The 27,257-nt window shown below is 33.4% G+C and overlaps 1 protein-coding gene and 1 long non-coding RNA gene across 3 annotated transcripts in view; one reads left to right on the forward strand and one right to left on the reverse strand.

The window, feature by feature from the left end:
* LOC148609396 (G protein-signaling modulator 1-like) overlaps positions 1–12,733 on the reverse strand; it is a 47,023-nt gene extending 34,290 nt beyond the window's left edge. The window contains exons 1-6 of the mRNA XM_088542269.1: positions 12,718–12,733; positions 8,478–8,514; positions 5,256–5,482; positions 4,566–4,701; positions 3,313–3,428; positions 1,689–1,818 (exon numbers count right to left, since the gene is read on the reverse strand). Of these exons, the coding sequence (XP_088398395.1) occupies positions 1,689–1,818; positions 3,313–3,428; positions 4,566–4,701; positions 5,256–5,482; positions 8,478–8,514; positions 12,718–12,722 (651 nt within the window). The 5' untranslated portion in view covers positions 12,723–12,733. The remainder of the gene's footprint in view (positions 1–1,688; positions 1,819–3,312; positions 3,429–4,565; positions 4,702–5,255; positions 5,483–8,477; positions 8,515–12,717) is intronic.
* LOC148609397 (uncharacterized) lies at positions 4,346–9,602 on the forward strand. 2 transcript variants are annotated; one of them, XR_015914749.1, is made up of 3 exons: positions 4,346–4,461; positions 8,328–8,417; positions 9,403–9,602. It is a non-coding gene; the product is annotated as an uncharacterized LOC148609397 (long non-coding RNA). The 2 variants fall into 2 exon arrangements; XR_015914750.1 differs by lacking the exon at positions 4,346–4,461 and adding an exon at positions 4,577–4,713.
* Positions 12,734–27,257: the final 14,524 nt, after the last annotated feature.

A 27,257-nucleotide genomic window follows, 5' to 3' on the forward strand; every position in this document is an offset into this window, starting at 1 on the left:
CTAAAAACTGGGAGCATGGACCAGTTGCACCAGTAGGGCAAGAACATACATACAGTACGGTGTCATCAAGAACATACACTGCAGTGTCATTAAGACTCAGCCATCAAGAACATGTTCAAAATGTAAGCAAAAATTTATCAATGAAATGATATTATACACAGCAAATATAGATTTATACTAGTATACTTTTCTATTTAAAATAAGTTCTAGATGGTACATATGTACAACTATAATTCACATTTATGTGACAGTTTGTCATCTCTTTATCATAATGTTACAATGACACAAAAAATTTAAGACTAAGACAGATTAATTTGTGCAGTTGTTAATTTTTGTGGATTCTGTCAATTGAAGATATTCATGGGTATCAATTTTCATGGTATAAAAAATGATATGTTTTATGTAAAGGGTTCAAAATCAATTTAGCAGGTATTATTTTAAACTCCACTTCAAATCATATTCCAATGATATGTATGGGTACATTCAAATAGACAGACAATGAGAAGAATACATACACATCCATTAGCTTAACCTCTCCAATAATTTATATCTATTTATATGAATCTGATGATTTTTGCAGTATACCATATTTTCCATATGATAAGTCAATATTTTTTTCAACAAAGTGTCAGCCTCAACTTATCGTCCACTTCGACTAATCTATGGATTTTTCAAGAAAAATGTTCATCTTTAGATTTGTTTAGTTCAAGTTTGATTGCTTAAATTCAAAATTTTTGGTAAACTGCAATCAATGAAAGTCGTCACTCAAAGTCAAACCGGCGATTTAATTCTTTCTGAATGAAAACGGCGATGATAATAAAAACTTTGAAACTGTTAAAATATGTAAACAAACTCTAGAAGATATGCTAACAAAACTTTTTTTTAACTGGAAAGACATTATCGAGTGTTTTAGAGTTATCAATTCTTTAATATGCAAATTTATACCCATTTATGGTATGTCGTAACACATTCAAACGTGGCTCAAATCATAATTATTAAGGTGTTATCTTGATGGCTAATTCCAACCAAATTTGCAAGTAACAATTATTTTTTATTGTATTTTGTAATACCAGGTAATATTGTTTACCAATTAACGATCGTAATTATGACCAATTCATTAAACAAACTTCCCACTTATTTCACACATGGGTGCCCACGTTTAACATGTTTACGATTTTGTACTCCTTATGATCTATGGCTTCAGAGAGCCATTGACATGCCATTCAATAAAAAAATTGAACTCGCGAACTAAGTACACTTTAACAAAAACATAAATATTAATTTAATTCAGAAATATTATACTTAGTAACATTGTTTGAATAATATGCTGTTGAAATCAAACCACTCAACTCGGATCGCCATTGACATGTACTATATAACACATGTCTGACACTCGACTTATCTATATATAGATGTTTTTTTTCATGGATTTTGAACAAAATAAGGCAATTTGACTTATACTCCACATTGACTTATAGTCTGGAAAATATGGTACTTACTTTTGCTGTTTTCACGATGGACGGAATAAAGGAAAAAAGTAATACCCGCATTCATTAAATCTGTGCCAATATTTAAGGGAAAACACACAATTTCACAATGACAAAAATTTCAGTTGGCCAAACAACTAGGGTAAGAATAATAAAATGTGGAAAAATTTTCTACACTTCATCCCCTTTCAAACAACATACCTCTTTGTAATATACTTTGGCAATCTTTAATTTGCCCAGCTGTCTGTTTATGTGACCAAGACTTTCCTTTGCAATCATCAATGTATGCATGTCACAAAATTCACTTTCACCAACTAAATTTATGTATGCTCTGAAAATTTTAGAATACATTGTTTACCTGAAGAAGCACGTAAATTCAACATTTATAATAAGTTAAGTAGTCAAGATTGATCATCTTTAAAATTTTTTTACTGACAGCATAATGTAATATAATAACCTGTTAAAGATGGTATACTAACAGCTTATATTAAGTACACACTAGAAAAACTGTGAGTAATGCTCACTGACTAGTTACACCCTATACCCTTATTTAACAATATGCACTTTTTGATCTCCAAATTAATTTCAATCAAAATCTAAAATAGAAAGGGCATAATCAGGGAATTCATTATAAACATTCTCGGAAAGTTTCATTAAATTCCATTCAGTGGTGTAGGAGAAGTATAAATGGATACAAGATGAGTACTTTGTTTTGAAGATCAAAAATTAGATGGAAGGAAGGATGGAAACCCCCATCACTAATACTCAATTACCCCCCTCCCCCCACCATCAACATCATGAGTACAATTTACAATAATTTTACTAAGTTTACACTTTAATATCCCCCAACTATGCAGTAACAGTTGTGCATGGTCAATGAATACATTTCTATTTAAAAACAGGAGTATATTTCAGCTAAGACTTTCCAGCATTTGAGTTAACCAAGTGTATAGACTTCCCAGACCTAAATATAAACTCAACACGGCACAGGTCCTAAAACTTTATATATGTTGTCATATGGAGCCAAGCTGTTATTTCAGTATTCTCTAATAAACTTATGATAAACACAGATGAATAGGAAATGTACCATTGGGAAATGGACTTTCAAGTTTTAATCCAAATCTAATGATTTGATTGGAGTAAAGTTGAAACCTGTGTCAAAAAATTAAAATGACCAAAATAAAATTAAACTAAAATGCTGACCCTCTGTCCCTATCTTTGTATAGTAAGTCAGTATAAACAGACATTCTATTTTCAATGGCCTTATTGAAAATAATAAGGCCATTGAAAATAATAAACAGCATAGCAATTGTATGATGTATGTATGTATTAAAAAAATTAACCATAAGTTGAGCCAAGAACAAACATATATACAACAAACCAGTGATAATTTCAACCCAGAAATCATATGGTCAAAACATAAACAGAGTTATCAAACAAGAATCTGCTTTTGCCTTTAGCCAGAAATCCACTGGATAAGGTTTTTTTTTTTTTTTTTTTTTTTTTTTAGTGGAGTCCGAGTTGCTCATTTACTTTTGGTGCTTTGTGTGTGTGATTTTAGTTGCTTTATGTTCTTTGTTGTGTGTGTCTGTTTTCCATGTCTGGTCTTTGTCCCTGGATTGCATTCTTTTGATTACCGCTATGGCCTTGGTTCCCTTGATTACTCTTTCATAGACAGACAGATTGATGGATAGATAATGGTGAAAACAGTAGACCCCATTTAGGAATTTATCCAGCTAAAATGTCAAAACGTGTGAATTATTGAAATTTATAAGAGGTAACATTTGATAAATCACTACTACAAATGTAATGTATCACCACTCACTCATAATTGACAACAGCTTTAAGGAGGAATTCCTTGGCATACCCACTACTATCTAACTGTTTCCCTTTCGCTTGGTAAACATAGGCCAAATTGTACAGTGCACTAGCTTCTATGATCTGAAGAAAATAGATACAAGAATTTATAGACATTAAACAGTTTGTTTCCAATGACATTACAGCTTTTATGTGACAGACAAAAACAAGTCTTGTCTAGAAAAGGAGAATAGTCAAACTGACCACAACATCAAATTAAAATAGCTATTACAGCCAGGTCCTTTTTTTCAACTACTAGCCAAAACAGTGAAGTTAATGAAATAATTATAAGTACAATGTGTGACACTATAGTCTAATTAAATAGCTTGTTCAATGTGTCATCGTTTTCATTTCCTTTTTATGGGCAACTCAGCCAGTGTTTCTAGAAAAGCAGAAGACACTAACCTTACCAGTGCACCTGGTCCATGCTCCCAGTTTTTAGCGGAGTCTGAGTTGCTCACTTACTTTTATTACTTTTTATTTATCATTTTGGTTATTTTATGTTCTTTGTTGTGTATGTCTGTTTTCCATATCTGGTCTTTGTCCCTGGATTACATTCTTTTGATTTCTGCTAGAATCTTAGCCCCTTGATTACTCTTTCAGTACAATGTATGATATTACAATCTAGCTGATTAAAAAGTTTTCAGTACAATGTATGACATTGTCTGATTAAATAGTTTTCAGTACAACATATGACATTATTATCTGATAACTGGTAAATAGTTTTAAGTACAAGGTACAACATTAAAATATAGTTAAATGGCTATCAATACAATGTGATATTTTTGTCTGAGGCCCAAAAAAAATTATGTGTTTCTGATAACATCTCCTTCAAAATTAGGGTCGTTTTTTGTTTATTTTTTAAATTTATAGGACAATTTGCATGACATTGAAACCTACAGGTTTTGCTGTCTCTATTACGACAACACTGAATACTAAACTTGTCGTAGCCACCGCCATGTTGTTTCATTTTTTTTATGAATTTTGAACCTCCACATCAGAGAACAAAGCAATTCTAGTAAAAAATTGCTGACAAAAGCACTGAAAATCCATATTTTTTTTGGTTTTTGTTATTTTGAAACCATAAAAAAATTAGGATCAGCAAGGAAAAAATGGGGTCAGTCAGATTACTAGAAACACAGAATTTTTTAAGGCCTGGTTAAATAATTTTCAGTATAATGTATGACATTATTGTCTTGTTAAATAGACAGAAACACAAACCCTGTCAGAGAGTCGTTTCGAGATAACTAGTTGACTTAAACAGCAGGCAATGGCTTCATCATACTTCTGTAAATTTTTCAAGGTGACAGCAAGGTTGCCACTTGCTATGGCTATTTCATGGTCCCTTCCTAGGATCCTGTGAAAAGAGGTGAGGTTAATGCAAGTTGTCAAGCCTCTGCAGACAAAATTTCCTTAGAGCTTTCAATTCCAATACACAAAATGGATGCAGTGTTTGAAATGAGGAAAGATTTAATAGAGGTGGAGGGGTATATACACCAATTAAACAATGATTTCAGTACTTCAGGTTCCACATCATCCTGATTTATTCAATCATTTTGACTATCTATGAAGTTTCATGCAATACAAAATAATGAGTCATTCAAATCATTGTCTACTGAAGGAGTATTGGGTAACACAGAATTCTGTAACTAAAACCACCAACTAGTTCAATACATGTAGTCTTCATTATGGCCAAAAAAGTGATAAGACAAAACTAATATTATACTTGTGAACTTGATTTAAGTTTGTTATAGTCTGCAATTAAAGTTTCCTCGCTTCATTGGTTTAGTTATTCAAATTTGTCAAAGAATAAACACTTTCTTTGAATCAATTTAAGACTAAGCTCTACAATATCTCGTGAATTAAAAAATCAGAAGGAAAGATTTGAGGATACGCTATACATAATCTTACCTTGCCAGTGTTAGATGTAGCCTGTCATATGTTACAGCGAAGTTGTGCTTTTCTAAAGCACTATATGCATGGCCCAGCTCCCTGTATATGATGCTAAGTGTGTTTAGGTCATCTGCTTTTGCTGCCACAGCAGCTTCAAGGAATGCAATTCCTGTTTCAAATTGTCCTGTTTTACACAACCTCAAGCCTTCAAAAGCAAGCTTTTTACATGAGCAGTCCTGCCAGTCCTAAAATAGAAATTACAAAAAACTATATATATTTTTTTAAATACAGTTTGTACCATACCAAATTCAATGGAGTGGTTGTCTTTTCATCAAGACAAACATACTATGTTCTTATAAAGCTTTGCTGAGGTCAGCATGATATGACCTCAACCAGTTGAACTTAATGGGGCAAGTGTTGAAACAATAATGGTTTTTCACACACTTTAACATAGGGACTTACAGTTCATTTTGAACACAACAGAAGTTCTGCTTTCAGGGAGGGTGCTTTCATGGATCATTACGTACCCTATTACCTCAATAAACATTTTTTCTAGCATATTTCCTAAACTCTCAGTAAATAGGAACAATTTACCCCCCCCCCCCAAAAAAAAAAAAAAAAAAAAAAATTGTTAAAATTTTCAAAAATACCAATTATATATATTGTAAATTTCGATATGCTATGCATACATGTATGTTTAAAGAAGTAATATTTCATCAGCAGCTTTAGAAAACAGATGACGTATTATCTTAAAACAATCCTAATTTCAGGGATTTGATACACCGCATCTACCCCAAAGGACTTGAGATAAAGGATACTACAGACACTGTGAAGTCAGCCTTATATCTTGATCTACACTTAGAAATCGATGGTAAAGGAAAACAATTGACCAAACTTTACGAATAACGTGATGAATTTTCATTCGGAATTGTCAACTTTCCTTTCATCTGTGGCAACATCCCTTCAGCACCTGTATGTGGAGTGTTCATATCACAACTCATACATTATGCCAGAGCTTGCCGAAACCATGCAGACTTTTTGTATCACGGTTAAACTCTAAAAATAGGCTTCTGGAACAGGGTTGTGTTGCTACAAGATTGAAGTCATCACTACAGAAATTTTATGGTTGTTATCATGAACTCGTGGATCGTTATGGTGTATCCATATGCACCATGAAAACTGATTTATACAATGTGTCGTAGTTTTCCTTTCCTCATTTGTCTATCCCAGACTTGACTTTTTATGAGCAACTCAGCAGGTGTTTCTAGAAAAGCAGAGGACACTTACCCTACCGGTTTGATAATGGTAGAGTCACATTATCTGGTCCTGAAGCACCCCAAAAAAATCCAAAATCTGATTGCAGCCAAACAGAAAAATAGACTCTTTCCTATCATTTGTGATAAACTTCTTTGATAGCCAAGTTAGGGTCTAACTGATGGGGATATGTGGACTATGATAAAGTACTAGACAATACATTAGTATAAAAACTCAAACAACAGAAAAGAAGTGATTTGATGTGACAATTAATTGACACGTAAATAGTTAACTCTTAGTAAACATTTAATCTGCATTGTAAATTAAGTTTGTTCATGCTACATTTGGTCTTCAATATCTATGTCTAGTCCTGCTATTCCAAATTTTGTCCCATGTTTTTTTTTTAGAATGGCCCATTGAAATTGAAAATGTTCCATCAAACTGAAGGGTAAGGGGGCCATAGTCTTTATATTAATGATTTATTTCATTATCATTCTAACATTTTAATTAATTAATATGAATATATTTATTTCCTACTTTTTATGCCTCATGTGATATCAAATTATAGTACTAAGAGTATAGTCCTTAACCCACTTACAGCAAAAACGGATTGTCTACACTTTGTAGCAAGTACAAATATTTAATTAAATGGATCAAAAACCACATACTTAGTAACTTTTCTAGTACTAGTATTCCTACATAAAGTAGAATTGATAGATAGATTGAAATATCTTCAGGTTATTGGACTACAAAAATAATTCAAAAGTCTATTGAGCTATACATGTACATGTATGATTTTGTGAAAAATATGCTTAAGTAGAAACAGCCAAAAAAATAGATTTTAACAACTGGAATAACTATCTGAAATATGAACTGAAATAAGTCACCTGTAATTTACCTATCTGTTAATTAGTATTAATGTTATGATCAGCATGTACCTTTGTTGTGATAACCACTGACACCTATTCCTTGAACACAGACAAAATTTACAGGTAAATTAGATCAAAGGATGTTGGCATTCGAGGAATAAATGGCCAAGTGATAGCAAAAGCTCACAAGGTCTACGACCAGGTGAGCTAAAAAGTTGGTTTTTAGGGCGTGTCCCCACTTAGCCCCTTAAAGAATGAGAATGCTAAATGCTAATCTAAATCTATTAGTATTCATAAAACCAAATTTTATAAAAAAAAAAAAAAAAAAAAAAGAATTGTCAAAATTGACAGAAATAACCTAATTTCTACATCATTTTTAAATCAACACAATTTAACCCCTTTTTGCAGAACAGTAGGGGCCAGTGAACCCATTTTAAATAGAAAGCTTACTCTAGCAGAAATTCAGGAAATATATATAAAAAATGAATGATATTCAGTTCACTACAACTACCGGTAAAGTTATTGCAGGGTAATGTAAAATAACAATGACAATAACGACACCACCTTAATATAATATGACCTTAATTTTCTGCTGTCTACTAAAATGATTACAATCCTTTTAACTGTTATTGTTTGAAGTTCATTTGAGTAATCAGGTATACAAAATGTACCTTAAGATGTTGCATGTTTCATCATGCTATAAATATCTCAAACATTACTGTCACAATACATTATACATTACTTTTAATAGAAATCAAAATTTGTTACACAAAAAGTGCAACAGAGAGATGTGTGCATATTGTAAATAATCCAATCAAATTGAAATTTTAACTTGATCTGTATTTCAGGATACTCAAAAACTGAAACAAGTAAAAGTTTGAAAAACTGTACCATGGGTATAAACTTTTGGGATAGTGGGGCATCACCATCATGTATTCTGTATTAAACATTTATGTTGATTTTTTAGGGTTGTATCAAAATTTCTTTTTGAGTCATTTGGGGATAGACAGAGAGATGAACAGAGGGATGGACGAATGGACAGACAACTTTTCACAGGGTATCTAACATATTCCTCACCAATTCATGTGGCAGGGTATAAAATCATAATATTACTTACCTGTTCCTTTGTCACAAGGATAATACTGTCTTGAATTCTGAAATATAAAAAAAGGAGATTCAGGTAAAACTTCAAGGTTGACCAGACTTCATCTATTCCAGTTCAAAACCCTGTTTTCATACAAAATGTCATATCATCTTGGTCTCAGTATAGCATGCTCACCTTGGGTGCCCAGTGATATGGTTTGTCTTAATTTACCTCTGAAATAAGGCTGTTTCCACTGACGAAAATTTCCCAATTTGTCAAAAAAATGGCTACAAATAATAATCCCAAATAAGATAAACGGGAATCATTTCATTGTTACTCTGAACTGAAATATTACTTTAAACTTGTCAAAAGGATTACACTCAGTACAAACCATCAAGATGATGCTACATAATGGTTAATATAATAAAACAATAAGACACTAAGCCCAAAAAGTGTGCAAAATACAATCCGTCCAATTTAAGGTGGCTCCCCTATTCAGAGAAATTTCTAATTTTCTCATTTCAGAGAATCCGAAAACTATTTCATGTGAATTCATCATGGTAATGAGGTGCATTGTAAACAACTGTTTTTCAATACAGGTGTTCTGAAGTACAAGATGCCTCTGATGACAATACAAACTTTTTAGAATTTAGTGAAATGTTTAGAGTTAATTTGAGCTTTTTCTTTATTAAACTCTTTTTGATTCTTTAGATGTATTTCATTTGTAATTTATTTTGGTAAAATATTTTGAATACCACTACCAGGTATTTGGGAATAAGATTTTTTTTCAATCAAATGGAATTTTTTGTAATTAAGCTTTTTCACATGTTTCTTGTATGCTTAAAATTGTATCAGGTTTTAGACCATGAGCCAAACGTGTACTGCTAACATTTTGTGTAAACTTGAAGTTAACTAGTCTTCCTATGATAACCATCTTGCAATTTTGCCTTTTTTGCAGCTTCCATTGGAGAGCATAGAAGCCATCAGACAAATCTGGAATTCACTGAGACAACCTATTTCATTGGGAATATCTGTGATTTTGAACAACTTTTGCAGAGGAAGTACATGTTTACTTTATGCTTTACAGAAATTACTTCATAAGTTACTAACTATTGAGATATTGAACATAACAGAAAATATGTTTCAAATAAAATTTATTCCATCCACTTTTTATTGCAAATGTCAGCTTCCAAATGTTTCTGTGCATACATTTCAGGAACCAGTACAAGAAAGTATTTACATTGGAGTTCAGTTCATCCAATATTATATCTCATCAATCTCATAGTTAAGTAGAGATATACAAATATGGCAAGCCAAAGTGGACAAAGGTGAGCATTTTCTAATATTAAAAATGATTTTCTAATATTACAAATTCATTTTCTAAGATTACAAATTAGATTTCTCATATCACAAAACACTTTTTTAATATTAAACAATCATTTTTTAATATTAAAAATTCAATGGATTTGTTGTATTCAATGAAAATATTTTAATATTAGAAAATCATTTTGTAATATCAAAAAATGTGACTGATTTTCTAATATTACAAACTCATTTTCTAATATTACAAATTCATTTTCTAATATTACAAATTCAATTTCTAATATTATAAAATGTGTGATATTTTATAATATTACTAAATCAGGAATTTGTAATATTAGAAATTGAATTTATAATATGAGAAAATGATTTGTAATATTAGAAAATAAGTGTTTTCTAATATTAAAAAATGATTTTTTTAATATTACCAAATTAGATTTCTAATAACACATAACACTTTTTAATATTAAAAATTCAATTACAATTTTTTAATATTAGAAAATCATTTTGTAATGTGATTGATTTTCTAATATCACAAATTCATTTTCCAATATTACAAATTGAATTTCTAATACTAAAAAATCTTTTCTAATAGTAAAAAAATGATTTTGTAATATTAGAAATTCATTTTCTAATATTACAAAATATTGATTTTTGTCCACTTTGGCTTGCCATATACAAACTTAGTATTATCTAATAGCTGAATAAATCAGCAGCAGACTAAAAACTTCATTTTCTTTATTCTGGACAAAAAATTTAGGATGCCTGACAGACAATAGACAATTTTATTTGCACAATCACATTTACAGTAAATGGTTATGGCATGAACAAAAACAGAACAATGTAATATACATTACATACAAACTTAATTTATGACCGTGATGCGACAATGGTGTAAATCTGATCAAAACAGATTAATCTATAGTTTTAACGTTATATATTAATATAATTTCTGTTAAATTAAATTGACCTTCGATTCCAACATTCATTCATGAATTTGATACTTATTTTTAGTATTTCTATAGAGTTACTGTTTAAAATATATGCTATTTCTCTTGGTGTGAGGTGAGGTTTTGATGAAGAAATTAAATTATGGTTGTCCAATTTCATTCTGTATTGATTTCTTTGCGGTGTGTACTGGGTGCACACCGAGAAGAAATGATATTCATCCTCTATGTTCCCACTATCACATGATTTACAAGTACATTTTTTTCTCTCTATATTTTTGTACCAACCTCTTTCTATTTCTAGTGCATGTGCAGACATTGTTTGCAAATGTGTAACAGTGTGATTTGATGGCCTGTACCCTCCTATATGAAATTGAGATTTTTTGGTAGTTAGGACATAACTTGTGATAATTGACTTTGTAACAATATCATGTTGCTAAAAATGCAGATTAAGGTTGACCTGTTTGTAGTAAAATGTCATTTTTTTAAGTTTAAGTTGATGTGTAAGTCAACTTTACAAACTTTGTCGCAAAGAAGATATAAATTTCCTGTTTTTTCACATATCCATGCTATGTATAAGCAAATAGTGCTGTACAGTACATGTTGGGTGTTTTTTTAACCTAAAGTGATCAATTTGATTCAGATACTGCTTAAAATAATAAAAATGTATTGTCATGATTGTCATGGAAAGAATGCAGTGAAAGCCTGCATACTGTGAACTGTATAATTTGATATTTTTATCTGATTTTTAATTTTAATTACCATTAAACATCATTATTTTTCAATTTATTTACACATCAATGTCTCTCAAGCCAAATACATAAGGATTTACTCTCTAGGACCCATAATTTTGATTTTTGTATTTTGGTATAAAAAAAAAAATTGTGCATCGATTTTATTTTCTTTTTTTACATTTATCTGGTATTTATTTTGCCATTCATGTATATATGATTGATACTTCTGGTTTCTTTTCAATAGCCGAACCCATATTAAAGACCAAAATACAATATATTTGCTTACCAGAGATGGAAAAATGGAATTTTGATTTTGTTCAAATTTTGAGTTCCTATTGGGTATAAGTGCTTTTTTTTTTCCTGCAGTGACCCAATATGCCAAAAATACACTTTTCACGTAAGGTTGTGATAGAAATACCCTATCCTAACAGATAAAACAAGAAAAACAGAAAGCTTGAAAATTTATTTCGGTAATAGTTGTAATATACCACAATATCCCTGATATGGCTAAAAATGAAAGTATTCATTTATGCACCTGTCTACTTTCACTTTACTGTTCTATCTTAGAAGGCACATTTTTTATGAGAGTTAAGGTAAAAGGCGCCAGTCATAAAGCATCAACTATTTGATTTTCTGGGGGGGGGGGTGGAGGGGGGCTATGGATTTTTTTCTCAAACTCTTTTTTACCTAGAGCAAAAAAAAACTTGTTATTTTTTCCAGGACCATACAAATACATTTTTTTTACCATCAATTGAAAACATTGTTTTTTGTCATCTCACTACTGCATAGCATCTTTCACATCTGATATGATTAATTATTATTATTTTGTCATTTTTTTAAAACTAACTTTTTTCTCTCCAGTGATAAGTCAAATCATTTTTTTTCCACATTTTCCAGAAACAATCTTTCCATAGCCATGTCAATCATATGGTTGCTGTCTAATGAAACCGCTCCAGCACTATCAGTACTAATGTAAAATTTGCCTCATAAACAGCTGATTTAACTGACATAAAATAGTGGTATTACACCTGAAGTGCCTATTTGGTCGGTGGACATGGGGCGGTGAGAGTGGTCTGGAAAAAGGAAAGTTTAAACAATATTTAGAAAGGAGATCAAGATCGGGGTTGGGGGATAAATATCCCCTGTCCGCTCCTCATATTTCGTTCACATACACTTATAAATATAATATTTCGTAACGAGTTCCTGTGAAATAAAAAAAATACACACTTATTAACCAACATTTTCAAATGAAAAAAAAATACCATCATGTACCTCATATTGAAATCTTCGAACTACCTTACGCATGCGCTAATTTTAACACTCCTCAGACCCTAGGGCCAATCGTAACTCCTAAGCCTTTCTAAAAGATTTTTTTTAGCTGCACACAGTAAAATCTACAGAACGATTGATTGCCCAAAAAAATCTATTTAAGCACATTTGTATTTTTTTTATTTTTTCCTAGGCACCAACCTTTTTATTAGGGAGAAAAAATTAAAGGGATTAGGATTTTTTTTCTGGATGAATATTGGAAAAAAATGTTTTACTCTGCCATGGCCAGAAAAATATGATTCAATAATGCGAATTTGCAAATTTTATGTCTGGCAGTTGCTGAAAAAAAAGTTGTACTTCACCACTTGCGAAAAAAAATTCGTAACTCGACCAACAACTCCCCCCAGAAGAAAATGTGGTCTTTGTCATAAGCCTTGTTGAGGCAAAAAATCCAGAATGTTTGCACCCTACAAATTTCTGAAGTATAAAATCAATATATCTAGTAAATACAAGTTGGCATTTTAAGGTATATCGCAAAGGCAAAGGGACATAGACAATAATGACCCGAGGGTTCAGAGTTCAACTTAAGCGCGTGAACTTTAGTGTATTGGGGACGGACAAGTGCAGATCAGCCACTATAAAACATGCGATACTAGCTATAGTAACACTTGAACATGAATTGCGGTGTAGAGACGTATAGTCCGAATTTCCTCTGACCCTGCAACCCTCCTCTTTTTATTTGGATATAGCAAAAAGAGGAGGATTGCAGGGTCAGAGGAAATTCGGACTAAGAGACACACTCAAGCAAAAATTGAAATCTGAAAGACCATGAACAATTCAAGCATACATATATAGAAAATGATACATCTCGTCAAGAGATAATCCAGGAAGCTGATATTCGTCGCATAAATTCTGTTCGATGCCCAATATTCATCTTCAACGTGGCGGTGTCCTAACTTAGTAGATTTTCAGCCAGCTGTTATAGACTCTCACATGTAAAATTGGAATTAGGCTGAAATTGTATGAGGTGGTATTAATCAGTAAAAATTTTATTAAAGTAGAATTTTACGACAGAAGATATTGCATTTAATTTGAACATTTTTGGATTATGTGAAACACATTTACCTTAAAATGGATATTGTTGAACTTAGTGGCTAGAAGTGGTTTGGAAATAATAAGAAAACATTTCTGCAAATGCCTCGAGGGACTCCGGAGTGTTGGGATTTTAGTCTCGGATTAGACTCCGAAAACATTCGATTGTGCTATATTAAACGACGCTTATGGCGATATTCTGTGGATTAGATTTACTTCAAGTATGATAATCAATTAACTATCAATTTGTTTGTAGTGTATCTACAACCTGAACGTTCTAGCTGAGAAAATGTTGCTCAAGAATTTTTCGACCTTTTTTTCATATTCTATGATACATCGAATACATTTCTATGTGGCGAATTTAATGCCCGAACAAATGATTCTCAATATTTTCATGATCCCATTTACCTCATTCCGAGAAAGAACAGCGTTGATGGCGTGAAGAACAAGTTTGGTGACTACTTAATCGACTTTCTTCATGATGCCAAGTGTTGTATTCTATACGGTAGAGGACCTACGGAAAATGACAACTTTACATGCGTGTCAACTTCTGGAAAATCTGTAGTGGATTATATGATAGTACCATACATGTATATAGAGAGCTAGGGAAATACTCAAACTTTTCAGTAAGCCTGATTTCTGACGTAATCTGTAACTCGGGTATTCAGCCCGCTACTGATGCGACAATGCCGGACCACTCTTTGCTAATGTACATGTGTGAACTCTGTTATTACGGACACACTGAATACAACTCTTGCCCGACTAGCACAACTTTGATGAGGACAACACAAATATACGACACCAGGAGCATTCCGCCCGACACACTGAACAACGAGAGATGTAGGAATGCTCTTTCGAATGTTATCAAGTAACATTGCATCGAACTCTATCGACAATGTTAACAAAAAAGTTCGTTGAAATCTTGCATGACGTTATGAACAATAATTTGTGTTGACTTGTACATATAGAACAAGCAGGAGAAAACACGACAAACGAGAAAAACACAAGAAAGACCGTGCTAGTCAAATGAGTTATATGTACAAACTAAGCTTGACTCCACTCGCAATGCAGAGAAAGAATACTTGAGCTGTCGCATAGACAAACAAACCAGAGAGTGGCTTAGACAATCGTTTTATTCTAGCAGAAAAGCGTTTGATAAACAGCTGTGTAGAGCGAAAAGGCAACATAATGCTGCTATATACGTGAGGAAATAACATGCCCAACACGAACAATCCGCGAGAGTTCTGGAAAAAAATAAACCAACATAGTCCAAAATCAGAAAATAAATGGACATTGACAGTGTAAATCTTGATGATGGAACAATCTCCGACGATATAAATATTATTCTGGAAGAGTTGCCCAATATAACGGAAGTCAACAGCGATTTTCTTGGTGATCTAGAACAGCTTGGTATCGAAATGAACTCTCAACTGAATTATTATGTACATCATAACGAATCGATGAATATTGTAGGTCTATCAGTGACGAAGAAGTTAGAACTGCTATGAAATCACAGAAAGCAAGGAAGTCTGTGGGAGCTAGACAGTATCCCAAATGAAGTCTTGCTACACAAAAGCAGTTTTAAAGGAACTTTTCAGTGTGTCTTACAAGCGGAATTATACTACAAGACTTGCGTGAAAGCATCGTCTGTCATGTACTTAAACCTGGTAAAGTCTACTGTGATTCGTATGGATATTAAAGTATCAGTTTATTGTCCACAGAGGCAAGATTATTCAGTTCAATTATAAACGGAAGAATTGTATCTCACCTTGAAGTTAATAACAATGTTTTATGCGAAGAACAAAACGGGTTCCGGAAGTTAAGATCATGTGTTAATCACATATTTACACTGTACACTTCACTGCGAAATAGGGAAAAAACACTGAAATTGGATACTTTACTGTGCTTCGTTGATTTGTCGAAAGCTTTCAACTCTGTGAATCATACCTAACTGTGGCACAAGCTCAAAACAATCGAACTAAATGAAAACGTTTTAACATAATACAGAGCATGTATACATGACTGAAAAGCTGCATCCGAATAAATGAACGTTTACTGACTGGTTTTCAATCGAAAAGGGATTTCGGTAAAGTGAAAATTTGGCTCCCGCTCTATCTGCAATATTGCAATATTCATAAACGACTTGGTGCCCGAAATGAACGCAGTAAACTACAAACTAGACGGCATGGACTATGATACACTACCAGCTTATTTGACTGTACCGTAGTACCGATATTCGGGTCTAGAACTTCAAATCGTATGATGCATTAGACAAATTAGAAAATAGAGCGATTAGATCGTTTCTAGGAGTTGGAAAGTTCAAGCCTATACTAGTCATTACCGGAGAGATGAACTGGATTCCTGCGTTCGAACTCATTGTCAAATGAAGTTGTGGTGCCGAATGGTGAAAATGCACAAAGTATATTTTGCAATGTCAAAACCTGTAGAAAAAAGTCGTGTGTAAGTGTTTGTATAGTATGCTAAAATTAGCTTTCTTCTTCATATTGAGCTAATTTCTTAGAAGTAGGCACGATTTTTCACCTAAATTGACTCGAAATAGCTAGTTTAAATATTTTCTACTTGGACTCATTCATTCATTTCTTTAATTCATCCTTTAGTAGATGCTATATATATATAATAAAAATCAAATCAATGAACAAAATAAAGAAAGTACTAATAAAGAAAACTCGTTACTAAAATGACACAGTTCATGTCCACTGGCAGAAAGAATGAGATTTGGTTCAGCTACTGTCCAGTTGGCACCAAACAGTATGTTACACTGAATGTTATAGTCCATAGATATTAAGTTTGAAAATTCGTCTATACCAACGGTATCACAAAGTTTACTGCACATGATATGTCTATTGTTACTCAGGGATAAGCACTTCAGTATTTGACGCTGAAGAACATCGACTGAAAGTAATAAACATAACGCGCAGTTCCCGGTCTTCATAGGTAAAGTCCATAATTTAGAAATTCTCTTTGCAATGCGAAGGTCTTTTGCCGAGAGTAGTCCATATTTCCACACATTCACAGGGTTTCCAAGTTCTGTTGAATCATTTGAAGTCGGAATCACCTTCCATTCTTGGAATTTGTCAGATTTTTCAGTGTCATCTACGGCTTGTGATACAATGTTTTTCCGACTAAACTTTGATGGGAAATCATCAGAATATACATAACTGACCAAGAAACGTTGTAGTCCATATTTGTTTAAGAATTTGACAATATCAGGAATAAAGCCAAATTATACTATTTGAGGATTGTAGAGGCATTGGAAAAGTCTGTGAACGAACACTTGTTAGGTAGTTTAATAGGACTGAATTGACAAAGTTTTTGCAAGAACATAAGTTTACGTTTATCTACGACGGATGGAAGGCGTGACAAGTTTAGCATGCCTTCACATATGTAAGATCACGTTCTTTTTGAGAATCCTTGTATATGTTACACAACGTAGTGTTGGAGAATATTTAGTTTACATATGTCCTTCTAAGTACAATTATTCCATAACTCACTACCAGAAAGAACCATTGGTATAACTATTTTAATGTATAGAATGCAAATTGTCAGTGGACTCATTAGTTGAGACCCCACCCCAACAATACTGAAGATACTGAAGTATGAGTTTCAATAGGTCCATATCGCTGGCACAACTTAAATTAGTAGATCTTGCAATGCTTAAATATTTCACAGAATTACTTGGTTTGATTTCATAATAGCCTAGTCTGAATTTAAACTTTAGATGTTCTTTGCACCTTTTCGTATTAAAACACAGAACTGTAGACTTTTTTACGATTTTTTAACTATTTCAAACTGGACTCAAATGCATTGTCCAGATGCTAGATATATCGTTATCCTAACCATTCGTCACGATTTGACAAAAATAAAGGTGTTTAACGTAAAAAAAGATAATTAAAACTAACACATGGAACGGAAAAAAATAACCTTAAGATGAAGTGGTGACTTATAGTCGAGTAGTCCATACCATTCCCTCGTTTGAAAGTATACACATCAGCAATGAGATCCGAATGTATTAAAATATTATTGCAGATTTTGGTAATTGCCAGTTTAAAGTAATTAATTTCCTCTTTATCCCTACTGATTTCTATCACAAATGTTTTATTGAAAGAATAATCAAGAGAACCAAGATTCTAACTTAAATCAAAAGAATGTAATCAAGGAACAAAGACCAGACATGGAAAACAGACACACACAACTACAAACATAAAATAACTAAAGTAATACAAACAAAGCAACTGAGCAACTCGGACTCCACTAAAGAAGGACATGTGAAGTAGATGTACCGGTAGAGTAAGCGTCCTCTGCTTACCTACAAACACCCGCCGAGTTGCTCATAAAAAAAGTCAAGTCCGGGGTAGACAAAAGAGGAAAGGAAAACTATGACACGTTGAACAAATTTTCATGGTGCATATGGATACATTGTTACGATACACGAGTTCTTGATGTCGACCATACAATTTCTGTAGTGATGACTTCAATCAGCAACATATCCTGTTCCAGAACCCTAATTGTAAGAAGTCTAAAGCGATACAAAAAGTCTGCGTAGTAACGGCAAATTCTAGCATAACTTATGAGTTGTGATATGAAAACTCGATACGCAGGTGCTGAAGAGATATTGCCACGGATGAAAGGAAAACTGACTGTACGGAATGAAAAGTCTTCGCGTTTGTCGTATAGTTTTGTCAATAGTTTTCCTTTACCATCAATCTCTAAGTGTAGGTCAAGATATGAGGCTAAAATCATGGCGTCTGTAGTATGCTTTGTCTCGAGTTCTATGGGGGTAGATTTGATGTATAAAAAACTCCGAAAAATGACTGTTTAATGATAATACATCATCTTAGGGCGGGAACTGACATCTAGCAAAACAATTTTCCTTCCTTTGAATCAATTAGTCAGCCTCACGAGAGTACGAGAGTGAGGAAATAGGTCGGCGAGTAGAGGAGCACAATGTGATCCAATTCATGATATTCATTTGTTGAAAAACGAAAAAAATAAAACGTAAAACGAATGACCATAACAAAACAACGACAGTCATTGGACTACATGATCCCTGCTACGGACAGGCGCATAAAGCGGGGTTATATAGCGGGGTTAAACGTGTTTAACGCTCAACCATCCCCTAACCTGAAACAGTGCTTTGAAAATACGAAAAGAAAATCTGTTTAATTCGGATTCAAATTTTAAGATCGATACCGAATACAAACACTTTAACGAGTATGACAAAAGAGAACAAGCTGTGTCTACACGAGAATGGAAACGGTGAATATGACAAAGAGACGACAACAGCATCGGAATAAAAAAAATGTCACCTCAAGACCACCCATTCGAAAGACTATTTATTTGGCAAACTATATTGATAGGTGATTTTGATCAAGGAGCCATGGGCTAAATACGTTGCATGCTTTACGATCATTTGTTTTTATACATTTTCAATCATGCGTTTCATACATTTTCAAAAATTTGATGCACACATTTTCAATCGTCTGAAAAATATTTGAAATTTGGTTGGGGAAGAAGAATTTTTAGCAATGAAAAAATATTGTAATAAAATATTACCTGATTATGTAGGCGAACCGAACGAGTTTTTTAAACTCTAAAGTATAAAAAGTTAGTGTTAAACTAATCCTTTCTAGAGAAATGTTTATGCGGTTTAGCATCACATAATCCAACTTTCAAGACATGTATAAATAATATAGTTGTTGATAATAAGCAACTAACATCTTTTCAAGTTTCTTTTATTGTTGTTGAAATAACATACCATATGATTGAAAGATTTGTTGGACAAGTAATGTGTGTGGATTTGTTTTCCTCAATTATTATTCATTTTTGCATATGCTTATAATTTGTTACCACTCTATGCTTATAACTGAAAACTAATGTATCTGTACTTTTTTATGGGGTTTAAGTGCTTGTGTTTAAAATAGAACAAATGTTTTTGCTTGGTTAAAAGAATGAACGGCATCTATTTTATATCTCCATGAGACAGGTAGAAAATAAGGGAAGATGGTGAAAAATGCTACATGTATATCCATCACGACAGTGACAGAAGTGCTGGACATTGCGTTTTGTTTCAAAGAGGGCTTGATTATAATGTACATGATTTTATTATTAAACCCAAATGACCGATATATTGTTTTAGACCTATGTTAGAATATTCTGTCAAAACACTGGTAGAAAAGATTGGAATTCAGGAGAAAGTAGTCGGAACAGAAAATAATTCAAATGGTCTCAATATCGAGAAACAACAGGGAAAAAAGAGGACGAAAGAGGGGAGGAAATGTCAAACTACTGCACATTAATCAATAAGGTTCAAGGGGCTAAATAGGAAACTGATTACGTATTCGATAACATAAAAAAAAACAATGACAAACTAAACATCGAGGAAAAATTTGAAAGCAAGGAACCAACACAAAGAACACACACGAAGTATCATACTCCAATGCCAGATAATGATGTAAAAGAGATACAACAGCATGCAGCCAAACAATGGCAAAAACCAAACGAACATATTAGGTCACCCATTATTCTATACAAAAATCAATCCGAATAGACGGGAGAAAATAGTCAAGGACAAAGTTAGGGCCAACGCAGAACGTTTATGCCAACCTCGTTAAGCCGACATACCAGCAAAATATATGTACCACTCAATGAATATGGTGTCAGTCACGAGTAATATGCCTTTTCTGGTCTCAAGCAATCCACAAATAACCGTCAACTATCAATATCAGACAAACATAACATAACAGTTGCAATGTCACTCGCAAACTGATGTGATATCAGATATAGATAAATACATTAACTTTGCTGCTAAGGATGTAGGTATGAAAGAACTATGATAAGAGGCATTAAGGCCTAAAGGATATGGAGGAGTTGCAGTATAATGGAACAAGAGCATCAACCACCTTGTTAAACTCTTGCTAGATGGATCAGAGAAAATCCAAAGGACAGAGCTGGAGAGTAACATTAGGGATATACTAATAATATGTTTATATATGTCGTCAAATGGTAGCAAAAATCAATATTAAATACCAATAATGTGTAGACGAACTTTACGAAATGTGCCAAAGATATCAATATACACTCAATATCCTAATAGGTGGAGATATAAACAAAGACCTGAATCCATGCAAACCTAACAACCAAAACGAAAGGAGATCTGATTTCATGCCTGCAAGAATACAACATGGTCTACGAATATGTAGGGAACACATATGTCAATTCTAGAGGACAAGAGTGCTCAGAAACCGATCACTACCCAATAACAGTGCTAATAAAATGGAAACACTAGAGGACAGACGTCTCACAGTAGATGCAATCCTCAAAAGTCAAATGGGAAAAGGTGGGTAGACACTTGTATAAGGCCACTGTAGAAGAATAAGAAGAGATCTCCAAAACAATAGATAACTACTCGACTACCCCAACTAAAGTCATAAAAAACTTTTACAACATATTAGTTACTGCAGCACTTAACTCTTCTGAGAATAAAGCTCTACATAAAACGAAACCAAAGCTTAAAGTAAGGAGTACGGACATTAAGAATGCACTCAACGAAAAAAAACGTGAATCGTAGAAATTATTGAGGGAAATCGCAAAATAAAAGACCCATCGAGTCCACTGCTTATTAGGAAGAAACAAGGAAACAACCATCAAGGAGAGATGTCAGAATACAAATAATACAAACAATAAGATATAGATGGAGAGTATAATTGAGCCAAATTCCACAATATGTAAATGTCTCATAAACCGGTGCAGAAAAATCGCATGAAAAATATGAGCTCCACTTAAGAGATCAATGTAAACGGCAAAATATATATTGGACAAGATGACATTATATCAAGATTCAAACGACTAACATTTCAGTCATCTTTCAAGGTTTAAATAGGCAGCCATACAACTAACACACCACCAGTAAGTTGAATTTGAAAATTAATATATTAAAGAATTTTTAAATGATGAACCAGTACAACCTGTAACCACTCTAACCAAACTTGTCTACAGAATACTTGTTGAGGGAGAAAAAACAGAAAAAATCTAAAAATAGGATATTGTCACCAATATTGCAGAACAATGGCTATACAAACGATGTCATCAATTACCATGGAATTACAGTAATACAAAGCATCAGCAAAATACTTAGAGCTATCATTAGAGGAGACATGATACAGCCTCTGATTTGTCAAGTACAAAGCCCAAAACAACGGGGATTCACAAAAGGCTCACTTCAAATGAATGCCGCATTACCAGTAGAAGAAGCCAATCCTACCTTGGCCGATAAAGATGGAAAACGGCGGGTGTTTCTAAAAAAGCAGAGGACGCTTCCCTTACCGGTGCATCTGGTTCATGCTTCCAGTTTTTGGTGGAGTCCGAGTTGCTCATTTGCTTTTGTTACTTTGTATGTATAATTTTAGTTCCTTCAAGTTCTTTGTTGTGTGTGTCTGTTTTCCATGTCAGGTCTTTGTCCCCAGATTACATTCTTTTGGTCACCGCTATAACCTTGGTTCCATTGATTATTTTTGTACACACCTACATTGTACCTCTTCGGAAGACAGAAGAGTACACCATGCTGAAATACAAAATAAGACATGGACAATTTAAAAAAACTGTACCTTAACGCATAAAGCTGTATTAAATGGGCCGGAAAATGTCAGATGCATTTAAAATTAACATCGGAGTCCGTCAATTAGAATACTATCACCAACTATACATCAACCCACTACTAAAATACTAATTCTCGGATGAATATTGGTAATATCAACCTCAATAATACTGGGTGTGCAGATGACGTGGCATTACCTATTGAAAATACTACTGAGGCACAAATTTTGATGACTATGGCATTGGACTTTTCAAATCTAGAAGAGTATGAATAACAACCAAAGAAGAGTGTGGTAATCAAAATCAAAGGCAATATTATCTATGCAGAGGTAAGCAAGGAAGTTCTACAATTAGGAAGAGTAACAATGCCAAATGTAGAAAAAGCTGCACATTTTGGGATCATTAGGATCACCTCGCTAAAAACAAACATACTAATGTAAAAGAAAACATAACAATAGTCAGACAGTACGACCTCAATAAAGTATAAACCTTAAACTAAAAAGGACAACAATGATCAGGGCAAAAAAAATGGACCACTTGAGTACAAAAATAGTGGATTTAAAACGGTGATACAATAATCTAAAATTCCTTAGCAAAGAAAATTTAAGCGGAGGGAAAATCCACCCAATACTGAGGCAAAATATAATTAACGCTGGACATCACTAGGAACCCAACAAAGTTACGAATTGTGACTGGAACATACATCCCCTAAGCGAAAAGTATACAGTTATATATTCACGAAGCAGAAGAAAATGTACAACAGTTCATATTGCAATGTGGGAAACTGAAAAACGTGAGAACAGACATCTTGAATGAAGTGGCCGAAATATGGCAGAATGACCTTCACATTACAACTAAGTATGAGGAACTAGACACTATGTACAGCCAAATTACTAATTCTTCTGGACAATACGTCTGTAGTCAGTCAAATTAAAAACAAAAAAAAAAAGCCAATGCGGCAAGAATGGAAGGGTTGGTGAGAAGACTAATGTTCTAGCTCCATATTTAGAGTGCAACAGTACAGAAGGGTTTCCTTGTCATTCCTTTGGTGTCCTTGAGCTGACATTTTTCATCCCGATGGGGTTGTTGTCTTTTTGACATATTCACCATATCCATTCTTGTTATATTTTGGATATAGAATTATAATTACATCTGCTTTATTGGCTAGTAGAGTTAAATCAGCACTTCCATACATAATTAGCGACTCACAAAAGGATAAAATTTAATGAAAGATTAATTGGCGAGAATACCAAATTATCATATGAACTTATGCACTATTTAGAAGAAAGCAATAAACCTTGTCTATACTTCTTGTAGATTTCGAAAAAAAATTCGACTCTATAGAATGGGATTTTAAAAACAGGCTTTAAAGAGTTTTAATTTTGGTACATCCTTTTGTAAACTGTTTAAGTTCCTGTACTCTTGAACGGAAAGTCTGTGATCAACAATTCTTATGTCAGATTTATTTTAGTTTTAAAAGAGGGGGCAGACAAGCGGGTCCGCTATTACCTTATATCTATTCATCATTGGAGTCGATTTACTAGCAACTAAGTTAAAGATTAATACAATGTAATTGTAGTTTATGATTAGTCAATATGCTGCATGACGATACTTTTTTGTGCTGACTTAAAATGATCACATTCAAATTTAAGTGTTCTTGGCGTGGACTTCTCCTAGAATTGTCGATAGAAAAAAAATCAAAGATGTTGTCAAAATATTGAAATATTGGGAGTATAGTAAATTGACGATAGTGAATAAAATTACTGTTATAAAAACATTGACAATCTCAAAACTTGTTCATCTCTTCACATTTTTGCCAAACCTTCCAGAACAAAAATTTAGTGGACTAAGTTCAGTGCTGTTAAGTTTATTTGGAATACAAAACTTGACAAAATTCGGCGAAATACAGAGATAGGTTGTTTGATCAAAGGGGTCATAATACGTTTTATGCATTTACAATCATTTGTTTCATAGATTTATTTGAACATTGCTAGGGTAAGACTATTTGTTAGCAATGTTGGAGGCCAATGTCAAAATATTAGTTTTAAACTAACTAGCCCTTCCTGTAGCCATGTTTTATGAGGTTCAACAAAACCCATTTTCAAGACATGTATTTACATTAGATGTCTTGAATATTGTATCTTGTGTAGAGTTTCCTTAATTATGTGAGATGAAAATAATGTGGAATTTAGTATTCGTATTATATTTTAGATCCTAGAACCAGAAAAAAATGTATTTGATAGATTTTATGGAAAATGTTAATTTACGAAATTTTCTGAGAGATAATTTTCTGAAATCTTTGATAACAGTTAAAAAATCTAAATTTGTTTATGAAAAGTTAAGAGATGAGATATTTTATGCACCTACTGAGAAATTTGAAAAATGGGAGGAAGAATTTGGATGTGATATTCCAGATTGGTCGAAATATATTTATCTATTGAAAAAGACCTGCAATCAGACAAATCTAATAGACTATTTCACAGAATACTTTCCAGGAACAAGTATTTATATTTCGTATAAAATAAATATAATAATTGATAAATAGATACAAAACTTTTTACATTCTGTGATTCAGAAGAAGAAACAATTGAACATTCTTTTTCTTTGATAATACAAATGTCGCAATATAAAAAAGGCCACAAATATGGCTTATTATCTCTATAGTACTGCAGTAATTCATCGGTTGATATATTTATAATCAAATATATACCTGAAAACAACAACATGTGACATATTCAAGCCGTTCACCAGACAACCTGACATAATTATTTCAAAGTATATAAATTACGAAATATTCTACTAAATTTCAATAAGCATTATCATCTTTAAATATTCAAAATAATTATGAATTTATCCAAAAGTATGTTTAGTACATTATAAATTTACTTCTTCTAAATTCTCTACAACTGTTGTTGTAAAAATAATTTGCATAGGCAGAAAAAAAATATGCTGAATCATTTAAACACAGAGGATGTAAAAGATTTGTGTGACAGTGTAGGTGAAAGTTAGTTTTTTTTTGTTTGCTTTTGTTTTCTGTGCTATATTGAGGTATGATATGTATATTATGAAACTGAAATCAAGATTCTATAGCAGAAACCAAAAGAATGCAATCCAGGTATAAAGACTGGAAAGGGAAAACAGACACACATAACAAAGAACAAATAACCAAAATAACGTATGTACAGAGCTGAGCAACTCGGACTCCACTCAAAACGGTGTGGCAAGCGTCCTCTGCTTTTCTAGAAACACCCCAATCCCCGGACCATCGTCTGACGTTCGAAAGTCACTCTAGTAGGAGAGGAAACGAACGTCTGCTGCTGCATGGAGCAAGGAAACACCCGTAAAAAAGTTAGGTCCGGGGTAGATGAAACAAAAAAAAAAAAGAAGGCTGACACGGTAAACAATTCAGTTCATGGTGCAGATAGATACCCGTAACGATCCACGAGTTCATGGTGACCATAAAACATCTCTGTGCCTGTAATATCTTCTGTCTCAACTTCATTCGGGTAGATGCTGTGAAATGAAATAGGCATTGAATAGTCAGTACTTTACTGTACTTTGTAAATGTTTGAAGATATCCGGGCAGGTGCTAATGATTGGGTTGTTGTAGGATTCTGACTGTGAAAAACAAATAAATGTGAAACAAAAATGATTAGCTTTTGATCTATACACAGGAGCTTGCTCCCACTACCAAATATGCACGCCCACAAGTATATATAACGTACCTACAATAACAGTGGGCGCTGCATATTTGATAGTAGGAGCAAGATCCTATGATCTATAATTCGATGGTATTTCCATTCTTACTGGTTATTTGTATGATATCTGGATCATTAAGATAATTAACCGAGCGATGTACGGGTATTTACATACTTCATTTTAATCTGTAAAATCGCAGTATATTTTTTGATAACCTAAATTTTGTTAATGATGCAAACGTGTATATATACACTACAGTAAAATTACATGATAAAGTTATATATATAGATATACAACGTCTCAGAATGTGACGACTCTATTCGCTACACTGCTCCATTGGATCAAATTGATACGCCCCGTGCAGGTCCGGGTGTCAAAAGAATAGGACTGCAGCAGCGCTAAGCTTGTCGTAAAAGGCGACTAAATAGTGCTCAGAAACCTATCCGGGGGCTAGGCGCTCTACCCACAGAGCAACTGGGATGTGTGCCCCAGGTGGTGGAATGGGGTACCCCTGGCATTTTACATGCTGGGATTGTCAGGCTATAATACGGAAAACCTGACCGCAAACCATAGTGGTGCACCGTGTTGGGAAAGATGCCACGTTCCTCGCACGTTAAAGAACCTTGCTGTGGTATTCGATAGGAGTAGGAACCTTTGCGCTCAGCCACAGGAGGCTAAATTGCCCGACCTTACCCATCCCTCCTTTTTTCTAGTGGCAATCTAAATTTGTCGACCTTGTTGACCTTGTGTCCCACCCCTTTTTTATTTCATTATCATTTCATGTTCATTTTATCACCCATTTCATGTTCATCGTCTGAATATAGCTGAAATATTGCTGATCGGACGTTAAACCCCAACAATCAAGCAATCAATCAATCAAACTGATTCTGGGAAGATAACGTAAAGAGTCTGAAAAATTCCCAACGATGTTAGAACTGTCAAGTTTGCGATGCAAATTTTTGGTCGTTCCCTCCGCAGGACTCGAACTCGTACCGTTGTGACATATATGGCAACACGGCCTGCACAAAGTCCAGCGCCCTAGACCAATCGGCCAGCTAGGCTATATATAGCTTTATATAAACGTCTCAGAATGTGACGACTCTATTTGCTACCTGCTCCATCGGATCAAATTGATACAG

Source organism: Perna viridis, chromosome 8 (genome assembly GCF_037379345.1).
Source record: "Perna viridis isolate PV_CMFRI_1.1 ecotype Kerala chromosome 8, ASM3737934v1, whole genome shotgun sequence".
NCBI classification, from domain to species: domain Eukaryota; kingdom Metazoa; phylum Mollusca; class Bivalvia; order Mytilida; family Mytilidae; genus Perna; species Perna viridis.